The sequence below is a fragment of the Rhineura floridana genome, chromosome 1 (genome assembly GCF_030035675.1).
Source record: "Rhineura floridana isolate rRhiFlo1 chromosome 1, rRhiFlo1.hap2, whole genome shotgun sequence".
Taxonomy (NCBI): domain Eukaryota; kingdom Metazoa; phylum Chordata; class Lepidosauria; order Squamata; family Rhineuridae; genus Rhineura; species Rhineura floridana.
The window spans coordinates 52,538,309-52,557,351 of record NC_084480.1 but is presented as its reverse complement, the minus strand read 5'-3'; the positions used below and the strand labels follow the sequence as shown (position 1 = coordinate 52,557,351).

The following is a 19,043-nucleotide window of genomic DNA, read 5'->3' as shown; positions in this document are numbered from 1 at the left end:
TTTGGTGGGTTTGGTTATGTTCCTATAATAAATAAATACTGAACCTTTCCAAAAACAAATACTAACAAATGGCCACTAGAGGGCTCTCATGCATTGTGTAAACAAAATTTCCATGCTGAAGTGCCCCTGGTGAGTTTTATTGTTAATTCTATTTACCTGCATTTGGGTTTATGCTTTTGGGTAGAATTGTCAGAATATTGCCTGAGATTGTCTCCAAATAGTCCACCAACAAAATGAAGCTATGCACATCTGTCACACCATATAAATAACTCAAACACTGCATTCCAGTTCTTTCCACATAAGCTCCCACATTATGTAATCCACTAAGCAGATGTAAAGCAAAACATGTGTGCCTCTCATCCAGCCCCTTTTATTACAGAGGAAATTGGCTATTAAAGGTTCATTATCATTGTCTCAAGTGAGATGCCCTATTTTCTCTCCAATACCAAATTGATGATACTTATAGATGATTCTATTTTTAATTGCTACTGACAGATTCATGCAGAAACCATATGGAGCTCATGTTGCAAAGAAAGTTGTTGATATGCCAAGCTGGTTGCTCTACTTTGCAAATGAAGATGCATAAAACATGCTGCCTGTCGAGCACATGTAGAATCCCTCCACGGCTGCAGTCAAGATATGATGGAGTGAAACTGTACAAAATCCTATGCCTAAAATACCATAATAAAATGTTAGTCTTTAGGGTGCCACAGGGCTCTTTGTTCCATATTGTTGTTATTTCTGTGCAAACTTAACTTTACTTCTCCCATCTGTTGGACAAGATTTTGTAAATCATTCTGTGGTGTGTCACCAACTGGGACTAACCTATGCTGAATCCCCAGCCATCAAGATGCAGAGCTGGTGTCAAGCATTGGCATCATCGGGCACCTGCCAAGGGTCATCTCCCAGGAGGGGGCCAATGTTCATAGCCCCCTGCCCCTGCTATTCCCTGTTGCTGATGCTCCCTATTCATCTACCCTCTCCAAGTGAGGGAGCAGTAACAGCAAGAAAAAGTATCAACAGCAGTTCATGAAAAAAAGTGCCCAGAAGTAAAGGTTAAATGAACAAGACTGTAACAACAGGGATGAAAAGGAGCTGAGGCTTGTGATGCCCCTGTATTTTGATTACTGTAAATATGGTAAGTGCAGGTTTTGTAGGGTAAATGTGGTAAGTAGAGTGAGTGAGAGGGGGGAGTACATGGGCTAGAATGCTGGAGAATGCTGTATTGTGATTGGCTGAGCACTTGAGTGGCTGAAGGTATAAATGAGAGGATGACAGTTGAGATAGAGTTCTGTTGGTTGAGTTGGTTGGTGGGTTGTTGTGGGTTGGAGTTGGTTGTGGGTTGGATTATATTTGCCTTGTATTAAGGCAGAAAATATATGACTGGAAACATGAAGAGTGACACTATATGAAACCATACGCTTGTTAAATATCCCATAAGTAATCTTGTTATTTCCTGGTGTTTATAAATAAATATTTTCTTGGTTTACCAAAAGCCTGATCCTTGGCTGGGGTTTACACAGATCAGAAGGGAGGGCAGGGTAATTACCAAGGTGCAGAAACAGTATCAAATGGTGGCAGCAGTGAAGAGATAGTGTATCATCAAGTATCCAGGGCAACCCAGGGCTGTATGCTTTATAGGCACAAAGATACAGGGGGGTTGTGGCCTGCAAGTGCACCCAGATACAAAGTAACAGTAAGCCAGAAGGGGACTAAGGCAAAGTCCTAAGGCAATATTGTGAAACAGGGAGTGGCTGGTGGTGCTGCCTAGCAGTGGGATCTTGCGAGATCTGTACTAGAGCCGGTGAGAGAACAAATAAAACCCGGGATCCTAACTGGAGGGACCTGACAGATGAAGGTCTGAGGTGGGATCCTCACAAGGCTACTAAGGGATGGAGGCTCCAGAGAGGATCTTCCCCATTCTCCTCCCCCAAAAAGTGTCAAGATATGTTTTGTTGGCTTTATTTTTCACCTTGTTGACTTGTGATCCCAGTCTGGCTCAGGGACCCCTCACCTACAATTTGCATAAGAAAAAAACTCCCCTTGAGCAATTGGAGGTATTTTCCCCCAAAGAAATGCATATTGCAGGCGCAAAGGATGAAAGCTCCCTGTTCCCCATGGAAAGGTCACAATCTGGCTCAAGCCCCTGCCAAAGCATAGACAATTTGTGTAAAGAAAAACCCTAAAAGTAGTGGTGGGGAACCTCCACCCGGGGGGACTAATTAGGCCCACCAGGTTTCTTCATTTGACCTGTGATGCCATTTCAACCAAGTCACATCCACCCTCTGGCCACCTGAAATCATATTTGAAGACAGGTATGGAGTAAGTACAGAAGAAGCTGGGGCAAGTTGGGTTCACAGGCACAGCTGATCATCAACGTGAGCAAAAACAGGTTATCTGAAGTCATTGTGGTGTCAGGTGATTGACAGATGGCCAGCCCCCTACCTGTCAAACTTAGCCTGTGGGGGAGTTAAGGATCCAGAACACCCCTGACTTAAAGGCACAGGTGTGTTGCTAATGTTATATGCTATGAGGACCTTCTGTTCTGGGGAGTGGTAGGAGCTCTTTAAAAACCCCACCTGAGTGTACCTAAAGTACCTCTTTGCATCTCAGCCTCAGCAAAGACAGCTCAACTTCTACAATGACATTAAAGAATCATAGATGGGACTGAGTGTACAATGCGTTCCAAGGGAACCAAAACACCAAGAAATCCAGATTGAGCTTGCCCTCAAAGCATGGTGTGAAGTTTTACCTAAAATTGGTTCCTTTAACAAATTTGTACTGAATTAGTTTCTAGATGTTAAGAAAGTCTTTCCATCGGTGGATGCTATTTATACTGTTGCTAAGAGGCCTCCTGCTTTTGAAGAGGTGTTTGTTCAGTGTCTTCAAAGGATTCGTTCTCAAATGCAGTTTGCAAAAGTTTGTAAATTGATGGGGGAGATAGGCCTTACTTTTAAAGTATCAGAACCAATCTTCATTATATTAATTTCTTCCTTCCTTTACATTGCTCTCAATTACACATTTTAGGAGATTAATGCCAACAGTCTAATATCCTTTGATCATTTGTCAGATAAGTCATGTAGAAAAAAACATTGAGCTAAATATTAGAAAACAGAACATCAAAAAAGAAAGTGCTGATCACTGAGATACAACAGAAGTGAAAAATTTGCTCAGTGCTGAGGGCATCCTTGGAAAAGCATCACAAGATAAGAAATCCACAGCAAATCTGCATAACATTGGGATGTAACCAACACAGTTTGCATAATGCCTTTAGAAACAGCACATCAGTTGCTGATTGGCAGAAATATCACATTTTTGTAATACAAACAGGTACAATGTTAGGGATGTTCTTGCATCATTTTGCAGCTGATCAGGAATTAACATGTTATTTGTTTCACCAAAATTAGAGTCATGTATATATGGCAGAAAGAAATTCATTTCAATGCTTCAATCAGCCTTCTCCAAACTAGTTCCCTCCAGCTGTTTTGAACTACAACTCCTGTCATATCTGACCACTGGCCATACTTGATGGGAATTGTAGTCAAAACCATCTGGAGGGCACCAAGTTAGGGAACACTGACTTAGGCTGTATATACATCATACCTTTAAAGCACATTCAAAGCATGTTTTCCCCTCAAAGGATCCTGGGAACTGTAGTTTACCCCTCACAGAGCTACAATTTCCAGCACCCGTAACAAACTACAGTCCCCAAGATTCTTGGGGGGGGATGTTTTCAGCGTGCATTAAATACATGGTGTGTATGTAGCCTGAGATCAAATGCAGCTGTTTCCTTGGGTGGTAATCAATGCTAGTCCTACTCAGAGTAGACCTATTGAAATTACTAGACATGACTACCTTAGGTTTATTCATTTCAATGGATCTACTCTGACCAGTTCTGTCCAAAGACTGGTGGCATTCCAGAAGCAGAAAATCTCTTCATCAACCTCTGTAAGCAGAACAGGTCAGCTAACTTCAAGCACTACTGTAGTTTAGAGTATTCCACTGTCATGGCAAAAAAGACCATAAACTTAAGTGGGCAGCGTTTGAAGAATCTTGACCAAGCTTCATTTTTGTTATGCATCTTTGCTTGTGGCACTTTATTTTCAGTTGGGGTGGAAGCCTTGGCAGTTTTTGAAGTGTAATAACTTCCTATCTTGTTAGCTGCATTAGCTGAGAATCTAGCATCCTGCACATCTAATATGACTGAAAAATGTTCCTGACCATGAGGCAGCCACTTCTAAAAACATACTCTTGACTTAAGATATTGGAAACGCAGTATCAATGAGTGTTATTTTGATTTGCTTCTGAATTTCTGAGAAATTAGGACATACACTGTTGTAGCACTTCCACATTTTTCTCCACAATCATGAGGACTTGAAAACTTGTTTGAAATCAAAGTTGAGGTGCTCAAAATTCTATCATGAGCCCACAGAATGCAAAAGTTCCTCAGAAGTTTGTTGCCTAACCATGGAAAACAAAGACAACTGCTAAATATAGATTTTAGAGTACTGTTGACTTCTAAGTTCATATGCTTCAATCCCATTATTTCTCAGTGGTTCTTTTTCATCTGCTGTATCAGTATCTTTCATCTTTGGGAAATAAGCAGGAGAACCTTTGCATTCATAATGTCTGTCAAGAGATTTCAAGTGTATCAGCATGTGGAGAGCATAGGCCAGAACAAGAAGCAAAATCAGAGACATCACCAAGCCCATCAGAATGGCTGGCGGGAACAAGGATGCACAGTCTTTGGCATAAGCAAACTGCCCGTCTTCAATGTTGAATCCTTGGATCTGTTGAGAGAATAAAATGGTGTAAATGAAAAATCCTCCGAGCTGCAGGAGAAAGGAGACTTGTGATGGCCAAAGTATCATATCAGAAAGCATATCCGAAAGTATGCCATAAGTCAAGTCCGTGTCTGAGACAGTTTATTAGTGTACACAGTAGAAGCATACAGAGTTGGGCTATTCTCCAATCTGCTGAGCCAGGGAGCAGATAGCAGTGCAACACCCAACACTGTGCCATAGACCCTTCTGTTCTTATTCAGGAGTGCTACAAATTCCCACTGCCTGTGCAACTCGTAGAGATAAGCAAGCTGTGCTAAGATCACTTTGGATTAAAAAACTAAAATGTCTTGATTCATTTCTCCAAGCTAATCCATGGGCTCAAAAATGCCTCCTCCCCAGTCTTCCCATGGTCGGAACTACATTCCCCATGATTCCCTGGATTTTTGCACTCTGACACTCTAATTCCCAGAGCAGCAGGGCAACGGAGAAGGTGGGAGAGGAAAACCTTTCTCAGATTCTCTCCTTGCAAGATACTGCTGCTACTCGCACCAAACCCCTGCTTGCAAGGACAGAAAAGGGCATGTGTGTGTAGGAGAGAGAGGGCTGGCTGAAAAACTTTGGAGGGACCATAAGGGCTGGTGGCAATAGGCTGGAATTCTTCTCTGGATTGGATTCTTCTTTGAAGTGGGATTTTAAGAACTCTCATTTTGTTTCTGAGCCTGCCTTGGGAGCACTTCACTAGCATTGTAACACCTGTGCCACAGGTTAGCCAGTCATGCTCATAAACAGCCAACCCTCCCATGCATGAAATTAGGGCCTGTGCTTGGTAGCCCAATGAGCCATACAATCAGGCTGCAAATTTTATCAGACCATGAGGATGAGAGATATCAGCAGAGCAATACCTCCCTTTACACATGGAGTGAAATGAGCGCACATGATATACATTTTGAGAAAGAGGAAGCCAGAGAGCTTTAGAAGAATACATTACAGCAGGAGGAGATGGCTTTGCTATTTATCTGAGGGGCACCATGTCAGCTAACCTGTACAAATAGTACAGAGCAATGGATCTGTTTGCTGTGAGATTGCTCTTCCACTAAACGTGGAAGAAACAGGAGCCACAGCAGTCAGCCCCAGACTAGAAATTCTCCTGTGGAAGAACTTAAGCAAGCAAACTGGGGGGGGGGGAACAGAAGTGGACAACCTGGCTAACAAATAAGTAGAAAAAAAGAGTATCTCTCCAACAGCTGAATCAGTTTAACTTTTGAAAAAAGGTTCCATTGAGAAGGTTCAGTCATATATTTAATCAAAACCATGGGAATACCCAGTAGGGAATCAACTGAGGAGATGGCTCTGCTGATGCAGAAGCTGCCACCTGACCTTTTCCAGAAGGTAACGTCCCCCGATGTTCTGTTATCAGGAAAAGATAGTTGTCTAGACTACAGGAGCCTCCATATGAATAAGTAAGAAAGAGGCCAGCAGCAGTATGGCTGAGACCTCTTAAAGGCCTGGGCCTGACCCTGCCTCCTCCTAGAGCTCTTGTGGGATTGCCTGGGGCTACAGGTGGTCCCAAGAGAGCTGGAGAGTGGGCAGGAGGTTGAATCCCCCCACCTCTTGATGCCTGGGACTACGCACCGCCCCACAACAGCATCCCAGACTTTAAAGCTCAGGGCTAGGATTTCAACTGCAACTTCAAACAAGTGTGACTGGCTCAGGCCACACCGCCCAAGAAGGGGTGACAAGGGGAGATTCCTTATTGGCTAAAATTATCTGCTTTGGAGTGAGCAGTTAGCCTTGCCCTCTCCTTCTCCTCCGAGTCTCATGTAACAGGCATTATATCCTCTCCTCAGCTGACCTCAGCAACTGAACCAAGAGCAATCTTGTCACCGAACTGTGGAAGACGAAACATCCAGGCAACAATCCTCAAACCACATAAACCAAGACAATGAGATGAAGGCTCAAACTAGACATTGTGTTAAAAAGATCACCTGTAAAACTGGGGCCCTATCTGCACTATACATACATTATACCACTTTAAACAGTCATGGCTTCCCCCAAAGAATCGTGGGGAATGTAGTTGTTAAGGGTGTTGAGAGTTCTTAGGAGACTACGCCCCACAGAGCTACAGTTTCCATAGTTCTCTGGGAAGAAGGATTGATTGTGAAACCACTCTGGAAACCGTTGCTCTAGAGGGGATAGAGGTCTCCTAACCCCTTTAACAAACTATAGTTCCCAGGATTCTTTGGGGAAAACCATTGCTATTGAAATGGCATGATACTGTTTTAAATGTACAGTGCCGATGGCGCCTAGCTTTCCCTTCTCTTGCAGTAACATATAGTTAGGGAAATGTGTGTGTGTCATGATGTCACCATGTTATCCCATCCTCCCAGCCCACAAGAGCATGCACACACACACCATAGCAGCCAATAATGGTGATGCCATGTCATATCTTTCCCCACATAGACATTACATTAAAAGGAGAGAATGCTAGATGTGATGCTGTCATTTTCAGTGGCAAATACACATTTACTGTAACGTGTAGTGTTAGCCAAGGGATGCAATTCCAGACATACTAAGTGCACATCTTGGATGCTTAGGATTATTCTGCAAGCCAGGTTAAATACAACTACTCAGATTTAAGCCATTTCTGGATCACATCTCATTTCCCCCCTGAAGTTTACTGGCAAATAATTACGGATCCAGAATATAGTCCTGCATGGAGATTTTTCAAGTCACAGAATGTCTTCTTGCCTCACACGCAAAGCCCACCAAGAGTTATCAACAAACATACACTGCAAAAATCAATGTTCTTCCAACAGTGGTGGGTAGACTGTGGCCCTCTCAGACTACCATCAGCTCCAACCAGCATGCCCAATGGTCTGGGGTTATGGGAATTGTAGATCAGCAACATCTGGGGGAGAGGGTCACAGGTCCCCCACCCCAGTCTTACAAGCCGTTCCCTGCAGACAATAAGTCAGCCCTAAACAATATTATGGCTACAGTCCTAAGCTCAATTCCTAGGGCATCCCATTGAATATAACAAAAAAATAGTTCCTGAATTTGTTTTTGTTTTTCTCCTTGCTCCCAATCCCTTTCCCTTTTGTGTCATGTCTTTTAGATTGTAAACCTCAGGGCACAAATTGTCTTATCATTGACATTTATAAGCCATTTTGGGGGCCGTTTTTTGGCTAAAGAGCAGGATAAAAATGCTTTAAATAAAGATACTGAGAATTACTTTTGAGTAAAAATATTTAGGGCTCATCTATACAGGGGTTAACTGTGTGTCTGGTGTTACTCACATCCCCTTTTAATTCACATAGTTCACATGATGTTACTGGCAAACAGAAGCTATCACACAGTTGCCCCCCTGTCAATCCATACTAACCCAATTCTCTGATAATCCGAAAAGGGAAGGAAAAAATGTCTTCACTCCGTATCTCTAGTGCTTGCAGATGCTTTGCTCCGATTCTTTTAGGTGGGTGTGTCAATTTTTCCCCTTTCCATGCCCACTCCCTTCTCCTCCCTTCTTTCATTTCATTTCCTGTGGGCTGAAGAGAAACTTCCACTGCTCTCTCCCATTCTGCAAGCCTTTTTTATGTTACTGCAAATGGTGCCTTTATTTCTTTTTCCCCTAACTTGTATGCAAAAGCATAACACTGCTCAAACAAAAATGTGCATTTCAGCTGTATTCTAACAAGTGAAAATACAAATAATCACACTTCCAGGCTGTTGTTTTTTAAAATTAAACTTACTGGTAGAACAAACTAAGCATGCTCAGTTGCCAGGTAACCAGAGAGAGTGGAAATGTTAAATTAGAGGGCATGGTCATTAAGAAACAGTGTGATTGATCCTTCCCCTCAGTGTGAATAGAAAACACCATGTTTGCAGCTGGCATAGAGCCCTTACTGTGGATGGTGCAAACAGAAAACGGAGGTAAAAACAGCTTCTTTAGCATGAAGTTATGCTCCTATGTGGTTAAGCCCTTAGAATTGTACTGCATGTCATAAAACAAGAAGTTATACAACAAAAATTGTACTGCACGTCAAATAACAAGAAGAACATTCCTTTCTGTTCAGATCCCACATCTTTACTTCTACATGGAAATCCCTATAATCTGCTATAGGTAGATCATTAAATTTTCTTGCTGCCACCACACACAGAACTATCCATCTAGGTATCTACTACATCAGGGGCAAACATTGCTGGATTCCAGTTCCCATCAGCCCCAGTCAGCATAGCCAATGGTCTGGGGCAATGGCAATTGTAGTCCAGCAACCTCTGGAGGGCCACAGGTTAGCCAACCCCGCACTAAATGGACTTGGTTTGTTTTTTCCTCATATTACCTGAAAGTCAATAAAAGTAACTTCCCAGAGCTTGGCTGCATCATTTGTGGAGCTGGGCGTCAGGAGCGCATTGTACCTCTGCAAGTTACTAACATGTTCACAGTGATAGGAGTAGCTCGCTGGTGCATGGATTCGGGTCGCATTAAACGTTGCCTGTACAGAATGGTTGTAAATGAGCTGGATTCTATGTAAGGTAAACCAGTTTTGAATGGACAGCTTGTAATAACTGTTGCTCAGTATGAATCTGGCAGGAGAGGAATCAAGGAAATAAAAGAAATGTAATCATAGCTGCAATAGACCTTACTGTACCATTCCATTATATTTTACCAAAGACAGGAGACAACCCACATGGTAGTCTGGTATCAGGTGAAAACCTCTTTGCGTCGCCAGGCATTTAAGGACAGGCTTTTGCTTCTTAAGATGGGATACTTTTATGTATTACATCAGCAATCATGTCAATTAGAGTGGTTTTTGTTAATTGATATATATTTTACTGATGCGAGCACCAGGAGAGAACATTTTATTGTGCTTGAAATTGCTGAATTCTTATATGTTACTGTATAATGATTGTTTTGTATTGTAAGTCACTTAACGATTACCAGTATTAGGCAATCAATGTCTAAGAAATAAAGAAATAATAATAATAATAATAATAAGCCACCCTTGTCATTCCCCACCCCCACTCTGCACCATTAACACTGAAGCAGAGAACATAAGATAATGCCAAAGAAGACAGAAATAGCTGCAAATATTTATTTATTTAATAACATTTATATACTGCTTGAATGCAAAAGCCTCTAAGTGGTTTACAAAAAAACCCTTAAAATTATCAGTAAAAACCCCAAGCAATTAAAAGCACACTTACAATACTTAAAACACCTACAACTTAAAAGAATTTAAACAGATCGACATCTACGTGTCTAGACAGGATTTCCTAAACAGAAATGTTTTAAGCAGGCATTGAAAGGAATACAGCGAAGGCACCTACCTGATGTCAATAGGCCGGGGGTTCCAAGGAGTAGGTGCTGCCACACTAAAAGAATGATTTCTCACAAGTGCAGAATGTGGCACTTGTAACAGGATCAGTTCTGCAGATCAAAGTGCTCAAGTGGGCACATACGGGGCAAGGCAGTCTCACAAGTGAACTGGTCTCAAGCTGTTAAGGGCTTTATATAGTAGCAGTAACAGCTTGAACGTGACCTGGTAACAAATTGGCAACTAGTGCAGATCTCTGAGCAGAAGTGTTAGATGCTCACAAAGTGGTGTAATGGTTAGAGTGTTGAACTATGACCTCAGAGACCAGGATTTGAATCCCCACTGGCCATGAAGCTCACCGGATTACCTTGGGCCACTCACTGTCTCTCAGCCTAACCTACCTCACAGGGTTGTTTGGAGGAAATGTGGTATATAAATGTATATTATCATCATCATCATCACTACTACTACTAATACCACATTTATCAAACCACCATTTCTATGTTAATTATCATTCAACAGCACTGTTAGCAATTATGATCTGAAAATTATTTATGTTCAGTGCTTTAAAAATTACTGACCAAACAAATGTTAGAGAGCTAGAAATTAGGTGGAAAGTTTTGCTAGATTTCACTATACTGCATGATATTTTTCATACTGTTGTTGTTTCAGTAGCTAGTGTAATGTACTGGGTAGAGAGTGTTAGGTAAATCCCAGAGAGATGTGACATTAATTCCTTAAAGCTCAATGGGTGATCTTGGCCCACCTCTCAGTCTAATCTACCTCACAGAGTTGTTATGAGGATAAAATGGGTGGAGGGGCTTGCATGCAACATTAAAAATTGTCAAACAATATTACCTATTTGCTCCTCCTTTCCTTTCCTTTTTAAAAATACTCTGTATTGAAAGATCCAAAGAACAGAACTATGAGGTGAAGATTGCTAAAAGTGGTTCATGATCTAGAAATCCCTTCTTATATTGAACTGAGTCTCTTCACAATTAAGCAATCCACATAGTAAGTGCTTAACATTGTCTTAAACTCTCACACAATTAAAATGTCAGGCTATCAATGCAAAGTGTATTGCCAGCCAAAGTGGAGTACCTTTAAGCCCCATTCATTTCAAGGGAGAAGGGTTAGACTCACGGCTAACTCTGCTACTGAAACAAATGGAACTGTGACTGGATCATGCACTAGATGTTGCAATCTTAAGGGGTTTTTTAATGACAGCATTTTCTTCCACTATAGGACTATTTAAAAGGTCTTCATAGCCTCTGGCTAGCTTATCAGACAGGCTTTAATATAATATGTTTGCTGTTCCAAAAAAAATGGAATTCCTATTGGAAAACATACCTGATGACAAATCCCTTCAAATTGTCAATGTCACCAAAATTAAGCGAAAGCCTAAAATAGAAAAAACCATCAGTTTAGATCAATAAGCATAAAAAGAAAAAGAGGAAATGCAATTAAATTGTATTCATTGAGCTATCTTCTTGTTATTATTCTTATTGTTGCTGTTCCTGCACTGAGCAGAGGTTGAACTCGATGGCCTTATAGGCCCCCTTCTAACTCTATTGTTCTATTGTTGTTGTTGTTATAATATACAGCCCAAGGTAATTTACACAGGACAATTAAATTCAAAAACCAGATACAATTAAATTGTTTTAAAATGTTTTTTAACTGTTTTTAAAAGATGTGTTTTTAAATTTGTAAATTTGTTTTTAATGTTTTTAGTTATTGTAAACCGCCCAGAGAGCTTCGGCTATGGGGCAGTATATAAGTACAATAAATAAATACATACATACATACATACAATTACATAAAACTCACAGACTAAAAATGATCATAAATAAACTAAACCAATGTAAAATATCTAGCCACTCCCACAACCACTACTATAAACAGCATTTAAACAGCTCAACAAAGCCAGCAAACCACGAAGGATATAAATTAACAATCAAATGACTGGGAGTAGTGGGAAGTCTTAACCTCGCACTGAAAAGATATCAATGTCAGTTCCAGGCAGGCCTCCCTGGGGAGAGCAATCCACAGTTGGGGAACCAATGCTGAAAAGTCTTCTATACTTCTGCTACAGAAGACACTCAGAGGGGGGCCTCAGATGATGACCAATAAAATCGGATAAAATCAATCGTATTAAAAGCGATATTCCGTACACTGTGGACACAGGGAGTGAGCCAGAGGTGATCAGTGTTGCTTCGATGGCGTGGGATCGGTTTCAGCGTCTTCCTTCTGAGGAAGTGGACAAGGTGCTTTCAACGTTAAAGCCGACCACCTGCCTACTTGATCCTTGCCCTTCGTGGCTCATCATGAGCTGCAAAGATAGACTGGGAGAAAGAATCAAGCTGATGGTAAATGCATCGCTTGAAGAGGGAGTAATGCCATCAGTGCTCAAGGAGGCGAAAATAAAACCCATCTTAAAAAAGCCCTCCTTGAACCCCCAAGATCTGAACAACTTTTGCCCAGTCTCAAATGTGCCATTCTTAAGCAAGGCAGTTGAGCGGGTGGTGGCTAAACAGCTGCAAGCACACTTGGAAGAAACGGATTATCTAGATCCATCTCAATCGGGCTTCAGACCGGGACATGGGACAGAAACAGCCTTGGTCGCCTTGGTGGATGATATGAGAAGGGCGTGGGATAGAGGCAAATGCACCTTCCTTGTCCTTCTTGATCTCTCAGCGGCTTTCGATACCGTTGACCACGGTATCCTCTTAGACCGCCTACAGAGGTTAGGTATTGGGGCCACTGTATTACAGTGATTCCATTCCTTCCTCTCTGGGAGGTACCAAAGAGTAGCTCTGGAGGAGGAGGTTTCAGATCCCTGGCCCCTCACTTTGTCAGGCCCAGGATGTGACTCAGGAACCAGACCAACGGCTGTAGTTAATTCGTGTTTTATTAGGGTAATGTCCAAACAAAGACTGCGTTTTCTCATGAAGCAATACAGGGATACAGGTCCTGCGGCATTGGGAGAAAGTTGACAGAGCAAGGGACTTCTTCCCGCCTGTTCTTTAAGAAGGGGCCAAACGGGCGCGCAATCTTTCACTCCTCCTTAACTGCCCCTCAGGTACTGCCCGCCTTCCCCCCCTTCTCTCCTGTCTTTTCAGCTGTCTGCGTGTGCGCGGTGAGGGGGGAAGCATCACCCCCTCCTCTTCTGAAGTTTCGGATTCCAGGATGGGGGATAGGGGAGGGGCTGATGGTAAACTGCCTCCCCGCTTTTCGGCTGTGAGCAGCCCTCCCTCTTTCCCCTCTTGCTCTGAGCCTGAAAGAGGGGGAGGCGTGAGAATGTCCAGGGAGGGCTCAGGCTCCCCGTTGCTAAGCGACCTTATCACTGGCAGTTCCTCTGTTTCGTCTTCGCTCCAAAGGGGGGAAGTTCCTCCCCCTTCCCTCTGCCATCCATCCAAATACTCTTCTCCCAACTCTCCGGGATCCAGCTCCCCGGGATTGGGACCCCAGCTCTGCCTTCCGACACCATCCCCCCTCCCAGGCTGTGCCCCCCTCCCCTTGTCTGGCTTGGGACGGTGGGGAAAACGTTGATGGAAAAGTTTTACCAATTCTGGAGCATGCACATCAGCTGCATCTTCCCATGATCTGTCAGCCACCCCATAGCCTTTCCAGTGAATCAAGTACTGCAGCTTGTGGCGTCTGATCCTGGAATCTAAGATCTCCTCAACTTCAAACTCAAGCTGCTCATTTACCAGGAGTGGAGCTCCGGGAGGTTCCTCCGGCCGTAACTCACTGGGAGGGGCGGCTTTCGTTAAGAGGGATCGATGGAACACAGGATGTATTTTAAACGTGTCAGGCAGCTTCAGTCGGTACGCCACGGGATTGATTTGAGTTTCTATTTCGAAAGGACCCACCCTCTTGTCTTGTAATTTTCTACATTTGCCCGGCATCTGGAGGAAGCGGGTGGACAGCCATACCTGGTCTCCCGGTTGAAGGGGGGGGGCCTCCTTCCTGTGCAGGTCAGCAACTCGCTTGTACTCCGTTTTGGCTTCATTTAACTGCTGTTTCAGTGTCTGTTGCACCGCTTGCAATTCCTTAAGGAAGTTCTCAGCTGCCGGTACCAGCATTCCTTCTGAGCTGCTTGGAAAGACTTTAGGATGGAATCCATAATTAGCGAAGAACGGGGTTTGTTGAGTGCTGGAGTGCAAAGAATTGTTGTAGGCGAACTCTGCAAAATGCAAATATGATACCCAGTCAGTCTGTTGATAGGACACATAACTTCGTAAATATCTTTCCAAAACGGAGTTCAAGCGTTCTGTCTGCCCATCTGTCTGGGGGTGATGGGCGGAGGAGAGTTTTAATTCCGTCTGCAACTGTTTCCACATTGCTGTCCAAAATTTGGCTGTGAACTGAGTTCCTCTGTCTGAGACTACGCTGTTTGGCAATCCATGCAGCCGGTAGACTTCTTTTATGAATAACTTGGCCGTTTCTTTAGCCTCTAAGGCCCCTGCACAAGGAAGAAAGTGTGCCATTTTGGTAAGTAGATCCACCACTACTAAGATGGCTGTCATTCCTTGGGACTTGGGTAGATCAGTTATAAAATCCATGGAGAGGTCCTTCCAGGGTTCGTGTGGGACAGGCAACGGTTGTAACAGTCCTGCTGGTGTCCCTGTTTGTGTTTTTGTCCGCAGACAGACAGAGCAGGACTTTACATAACTCTCAATATCCCGACACATTTTAGGCCACCAGAAGTCCTTGGCCACGTTCTGAATGGTCTTGTAAATCCCAAAGTGTCCCGCTGTGATGGAATCATGACACTGGCGTAGGATTCTGAGCCTTAATTCCCCTTCTGGCACATATCTGGCGGTTTTGAACCATAACAGTCCATTTCTCCTGTGAAAGGTTACTTCTGAGTCTTGACCTTGTCCCGTCTCCTGCTGATATTTTAGCATGTCTGCATCTTCTTGTTGTGCCTTTTTGAGTTCCTCTTCCCATGAAGGCTGGCATACTCCCAACGTTAATTTCTCTGGCGGGATTACGTACTGAGGCTAGTCCTCAGATTCACTTTCTTTGTATTGTGGCTGTCTGGATAAGGCATCCGCTCTCTGGTTTTTGGCTTGGGCATGGTAAGTAATCTGGAAGTTAAACCTAGTGAAGAACTGGGACCATCTTATCTGTCTCTGGTTCAGCTTTCTGGTGGTTTGGAGGCTTTCAAGATTCTTGTGGTCGGAGCGCACTTCAATTCGATGAGAGGTCCCCTCTAGGTATTGTCTCCAGTTTTCAAAAGAGTCCTTGATGGCCAGCAGCTCCTTCTCCCAAACTGTGTAGTTCCTCTCTGCAGGCTTTAACTTCCGAGAGAAGTACGCACAGGGGTGCAGCTCCTTCCCTTCTTGGTCTAATTGTAGCAGGACCCCCCCGATGGCAAAATCTGAAGCATCTGCTTCCACTACGAAAGGGCGGTTCGGATCAGCAAAGCGCAGAATGGGCTCAGTAGCAAACCTTCTCTTCAGCTCCTCAAAGGCCTCGGTGGCGTTCTCTGTCCAAGAAACTTCTTCTTCCCCCTTAAACAGTCAGTCAGAGGAGCTGTTAATTTGGAAAACCCTGGAATGAACTTTCTGTAATAATTGGCAAACCCCAAAAACCGTTGTACATCCTTTTTGGTGACAGGTTGGCCCCAGTCCAATATGCAGCTTACTTTCCCTGGGTCCATCTCCACGCCTTCCGCTGAGATTCGATATCCAAGGAAGTCTAGAGACTTGAGGTCAAATCCACATTTCTCTAATTTAGCATACAGGTGATCTTCTCTCAGTCTCTTCAACACCGTCTTCACATGCTGGTCGTGGTCTTCCTGGTTCTTTGAGAACACCAGGATATCATCTAAGTAACAGATTACATACGTGTCCAACAAGTCTCTAAACACATCGTTCATGAATTTTTGAAAAATTCCTGGATTCCACAAAGCCCGAACGGCATGACCAGGTATTCATACTGTCCGTAAGCGGTCAAGAATCCTGTTTTCCATTCATCTCCCTCCTTCATTCTGATCAGAGTGTACGCTCCTCTCAAATCCAACTTCGTGAAGATTTTTGCAGAGCGCAGTCGGTCCAGCAACTCTGAGATCAGGGGCAGCGGGTAGCTGTTGGGGATGGTGATCTGGTTCAATGCGCGATAGTCGTTACAGGGTCTGAGTCCCCCCCCTTCTTTTTCACAAACAATAGTGGCGCTCCAGCAGGGGATTGTGAGGGGCGTATGAATCCTCGCCTCAGGTTTTTATCCAGGAATTCCTTCAGGGCCTCCCTCTCATTCTCTGTGAGAGAGTAGATTCTCCCTGATGGGATGCTGGCTCCTGGCACTAGGTCAATCGCACAGTCGTAAGGGCGGTGGGGGGGTAAAGTCTCTGCCTCTTTTTCATCAAACACATCTTTGAATTCTTCATACTTTGGCGGCAGGGTCACTTGCTCGATCTCTTGCACTGCCCCCGCTAAGGTGTTCTTGATTCCTTCAGGTTGACAGTTCTCCTGGCAATACTGTGAGGTGAACCACACCACCGCCTCCTTCCAACTTATTTTGGGTTCATGCTTTGCTAGCCAGGGCATTCCCAGAATCACCTCAAAGTTTGAGAGATCTGACACGTATAGCGAAATGAACTCTTCGTGCCCAGGGATTTGAAGTTTCACTTCCTCCGTGGCTTGTGTCACCCCTCCTGACTTCAGGGGTCTCCCATCGATAGTCTCCACAGCTAGGGGAGCGTCCAGTTTCCACCGGGAAATTCCATGACGCTTGACTAACTTTGCATCAATAAAATTTGTGGAGGCTCCACTGTCAATTAAGGCAGTGGAATTAAACACCACTCCTCTGGAAGTTGTAATCCGAATAGGCAAGACCAACACCCCCTTTGAGGAAGGTTGGATCGTTGGGGGGCCTTTATACAACACTGCCCCCAGTCCACCGGCCTGCACGTGGACTGGGTGTTCTAGTTTCCCGACGGCTCGGCTTTCCCCCCTTTCAGTCCACAGTCTCTGGCCACATGGCCCGGCTTTGAACAATAAAAGCATAAACGTTCCCTGCGTCGTCTTTCCTTTTCTTCTTCCGACAGTCTTGGCCTAGCCCCTCCCTGTCCCTCAGTTGCATTACCTGCCATCCCTGCAGTGGGAAGGGTCTTGTTGCGGGATGCCGAGGCTGAGTATCTTGGGACCTCCTGCTTCCTTTCCAGGTGCCTTCCTTCCATCCAGTGATCTATCTGTAGGCATAGCCGGATGAGCCCTGGTAGGTCAGCGGGGGGGGAGGTCCTGGCCAACTCATCCAGGATTTCAGCATTTAATCCACTCCGGTACATAAACATCAGGGCGGCGTCATTGTAACCAGTTTCCTGGGACAGAATTTTAAAAGCGTTAGTGTACTCGGAAACAGTCCCTTTAGCTTGCTTCAGAGCGCCTAGTTGCCGCGCTACTGTTTCAGCCCTTTGCGGGTCTTGAAACATCTCGGTCATCTCCTGTATAAATCCTCTGTACCTTCCTAAGACAGTATCCTTTCTCACGAGATACGGAGTCACCCATTTTGCAGCTTCTCCCTCCAGGAGGCTAATCACGAAAGCTACTTTAGCCCCATCGTCTGGAAATTCCATGTGCCTGACATCCAGATATAACTCACATTGAGCCACAAAGGTTGCCAACTGATCACTTTGTCCCGCGTATTTTGGGGGCAATCCAATGGGAACCTTTACTACGGCAGCTGGAGGGGCTGTTCGCATCTGGTCTATCGTGGCCTTCAAGGTTTGATTATCCGTCTTCAGCACCTTGACTGCTGCTAGCAGGGCTTGAACATCCGTCTGCAAATCAGCTACCTTAGTCCTCAAGAGTTCCACTTCTTCCGTCTCAGAAGTGGGGTTCGTCCCCCCCGCTGCTCCCTTTGACATCTTGTCCCAGTCAAGTGAAGAGAGCGTTGAAGGTGATTTAGGTGGCTCTGTCAAGCTGTCAGGCGCAGGATGTGACTCAGGAACCAGACTGTAGTTAATTCGTGTTTTATTAGGGTAATGTCCAAACAAAGACTGCGTTTTCTCATGAAGCAATACAGGGATACAGGTCCTGCGGCATTGGGAGAAAGTTGACAGAGCAAGGGACTTCTTCCCGCCTGTTCTTTAAGAAGGGGCCAAACGGGCGCGCAATCTTTCGCTCCTCCTTAACTGCCCCTCAGGTACTGCCCACCTTCCCCCCTTCTCTCCTGTCTTTTCAGCTGTCTGCGTGTGCGCGGTGAGGGGGGAAGCATCACCCCCTCCTCTTCTGAAGTTTCCGATTCCAGGATGGGGGATAGGGAGGGGCTGATGGTAAACTGCCTCCCCGCTTTTCGGCTGTGAGCAGCCCTCCCTCTTTCCCCTCTTGCTCTGAGCCTGAAAGAGGGGGAGGCGTGAGAATGTCCAGGGAGGGCTCAGGCTCCCCGTTGCTAAGCGACCTTATCACTGGCAGTTCCTCTGTTTCGTCTTCGCTCCAAAGGGGGGAAGTTCCTCCCCCTTCCCTCTGCCATCCATCCGAATACTCTTCTCCCAACTCTCCGGGATCCAGCTCCCCGGGATTGGGACCCCAGCTCTGCCTTCCGACACACTTGTGGGGTACCACAGGGATCTATCCTTTCTCCAATGCTTTTTAACATGTATATAAAGCCGCTGGGATCAATCATCAGGAAATTTGGGCTGCAGTGTCACCAACATGCGGATGACATGCAGCTCTATCTTTCATTTAAATCTTCACCAAGGTTGGCTGTGGAAACCCTGTCCAAATGTCTGGAGTCGGTGAGTGGCTGGATGGGAAGGAATAAGCTGAAGCTGAACCCTAACAAAACCAAGGTGCTATTTGTGGGAGACAAGGGAAGGCTGGGAGATATAGACCTGGTGCTTAACGGGGTACGACTGCCCCTGAAAGACCAGGTTCGTAGCCTGGGGGTCGTTCTTGACTCCCAGCTGTCCATGGAGGCTCAAGTTTCAGCTGTGAGC

At 44.7% G+C, this 19,043-nt stretch overlaps 1 protein-coding gene across 3 annotated transcripts in view; it reads right to left on the bottom strand.

Moving 5' to 3' along the window:
- Positions 1–4,130: 4,130 nt before the first annotated feature.
- LOC133377240 (V-type proton ATPase subunit S1-like protein) overlaps positions 4,131–19,043 on the bottom strand; it is a 42,415-nt gene continuing 27,502 nt past the window's right edge. For all 3 annotated transcript variants that reach the window (XM_061611286.1, XM_061612860.1, XM_061612118.1), the window contains 3 exons: positions 11,450–11,500; positions 9,125–9,368; positions 4,131–4,790 (listed from right to left, as the gene is read on the bottom strand). In XM_061611286.1, the coding sequence (XP_061467270.1) occupies positions 4,488–4,790; positions 9,125–9,368; positions 11,450–11,500 (598 nt within the window). In that variant the 3' untranslated portion in view covers positions 4,131–4,487. The remainder of the gene's footprint in view (positions 4,791–9,124; positions 9,369–11,449; positions 11,501–19,043) is intronic.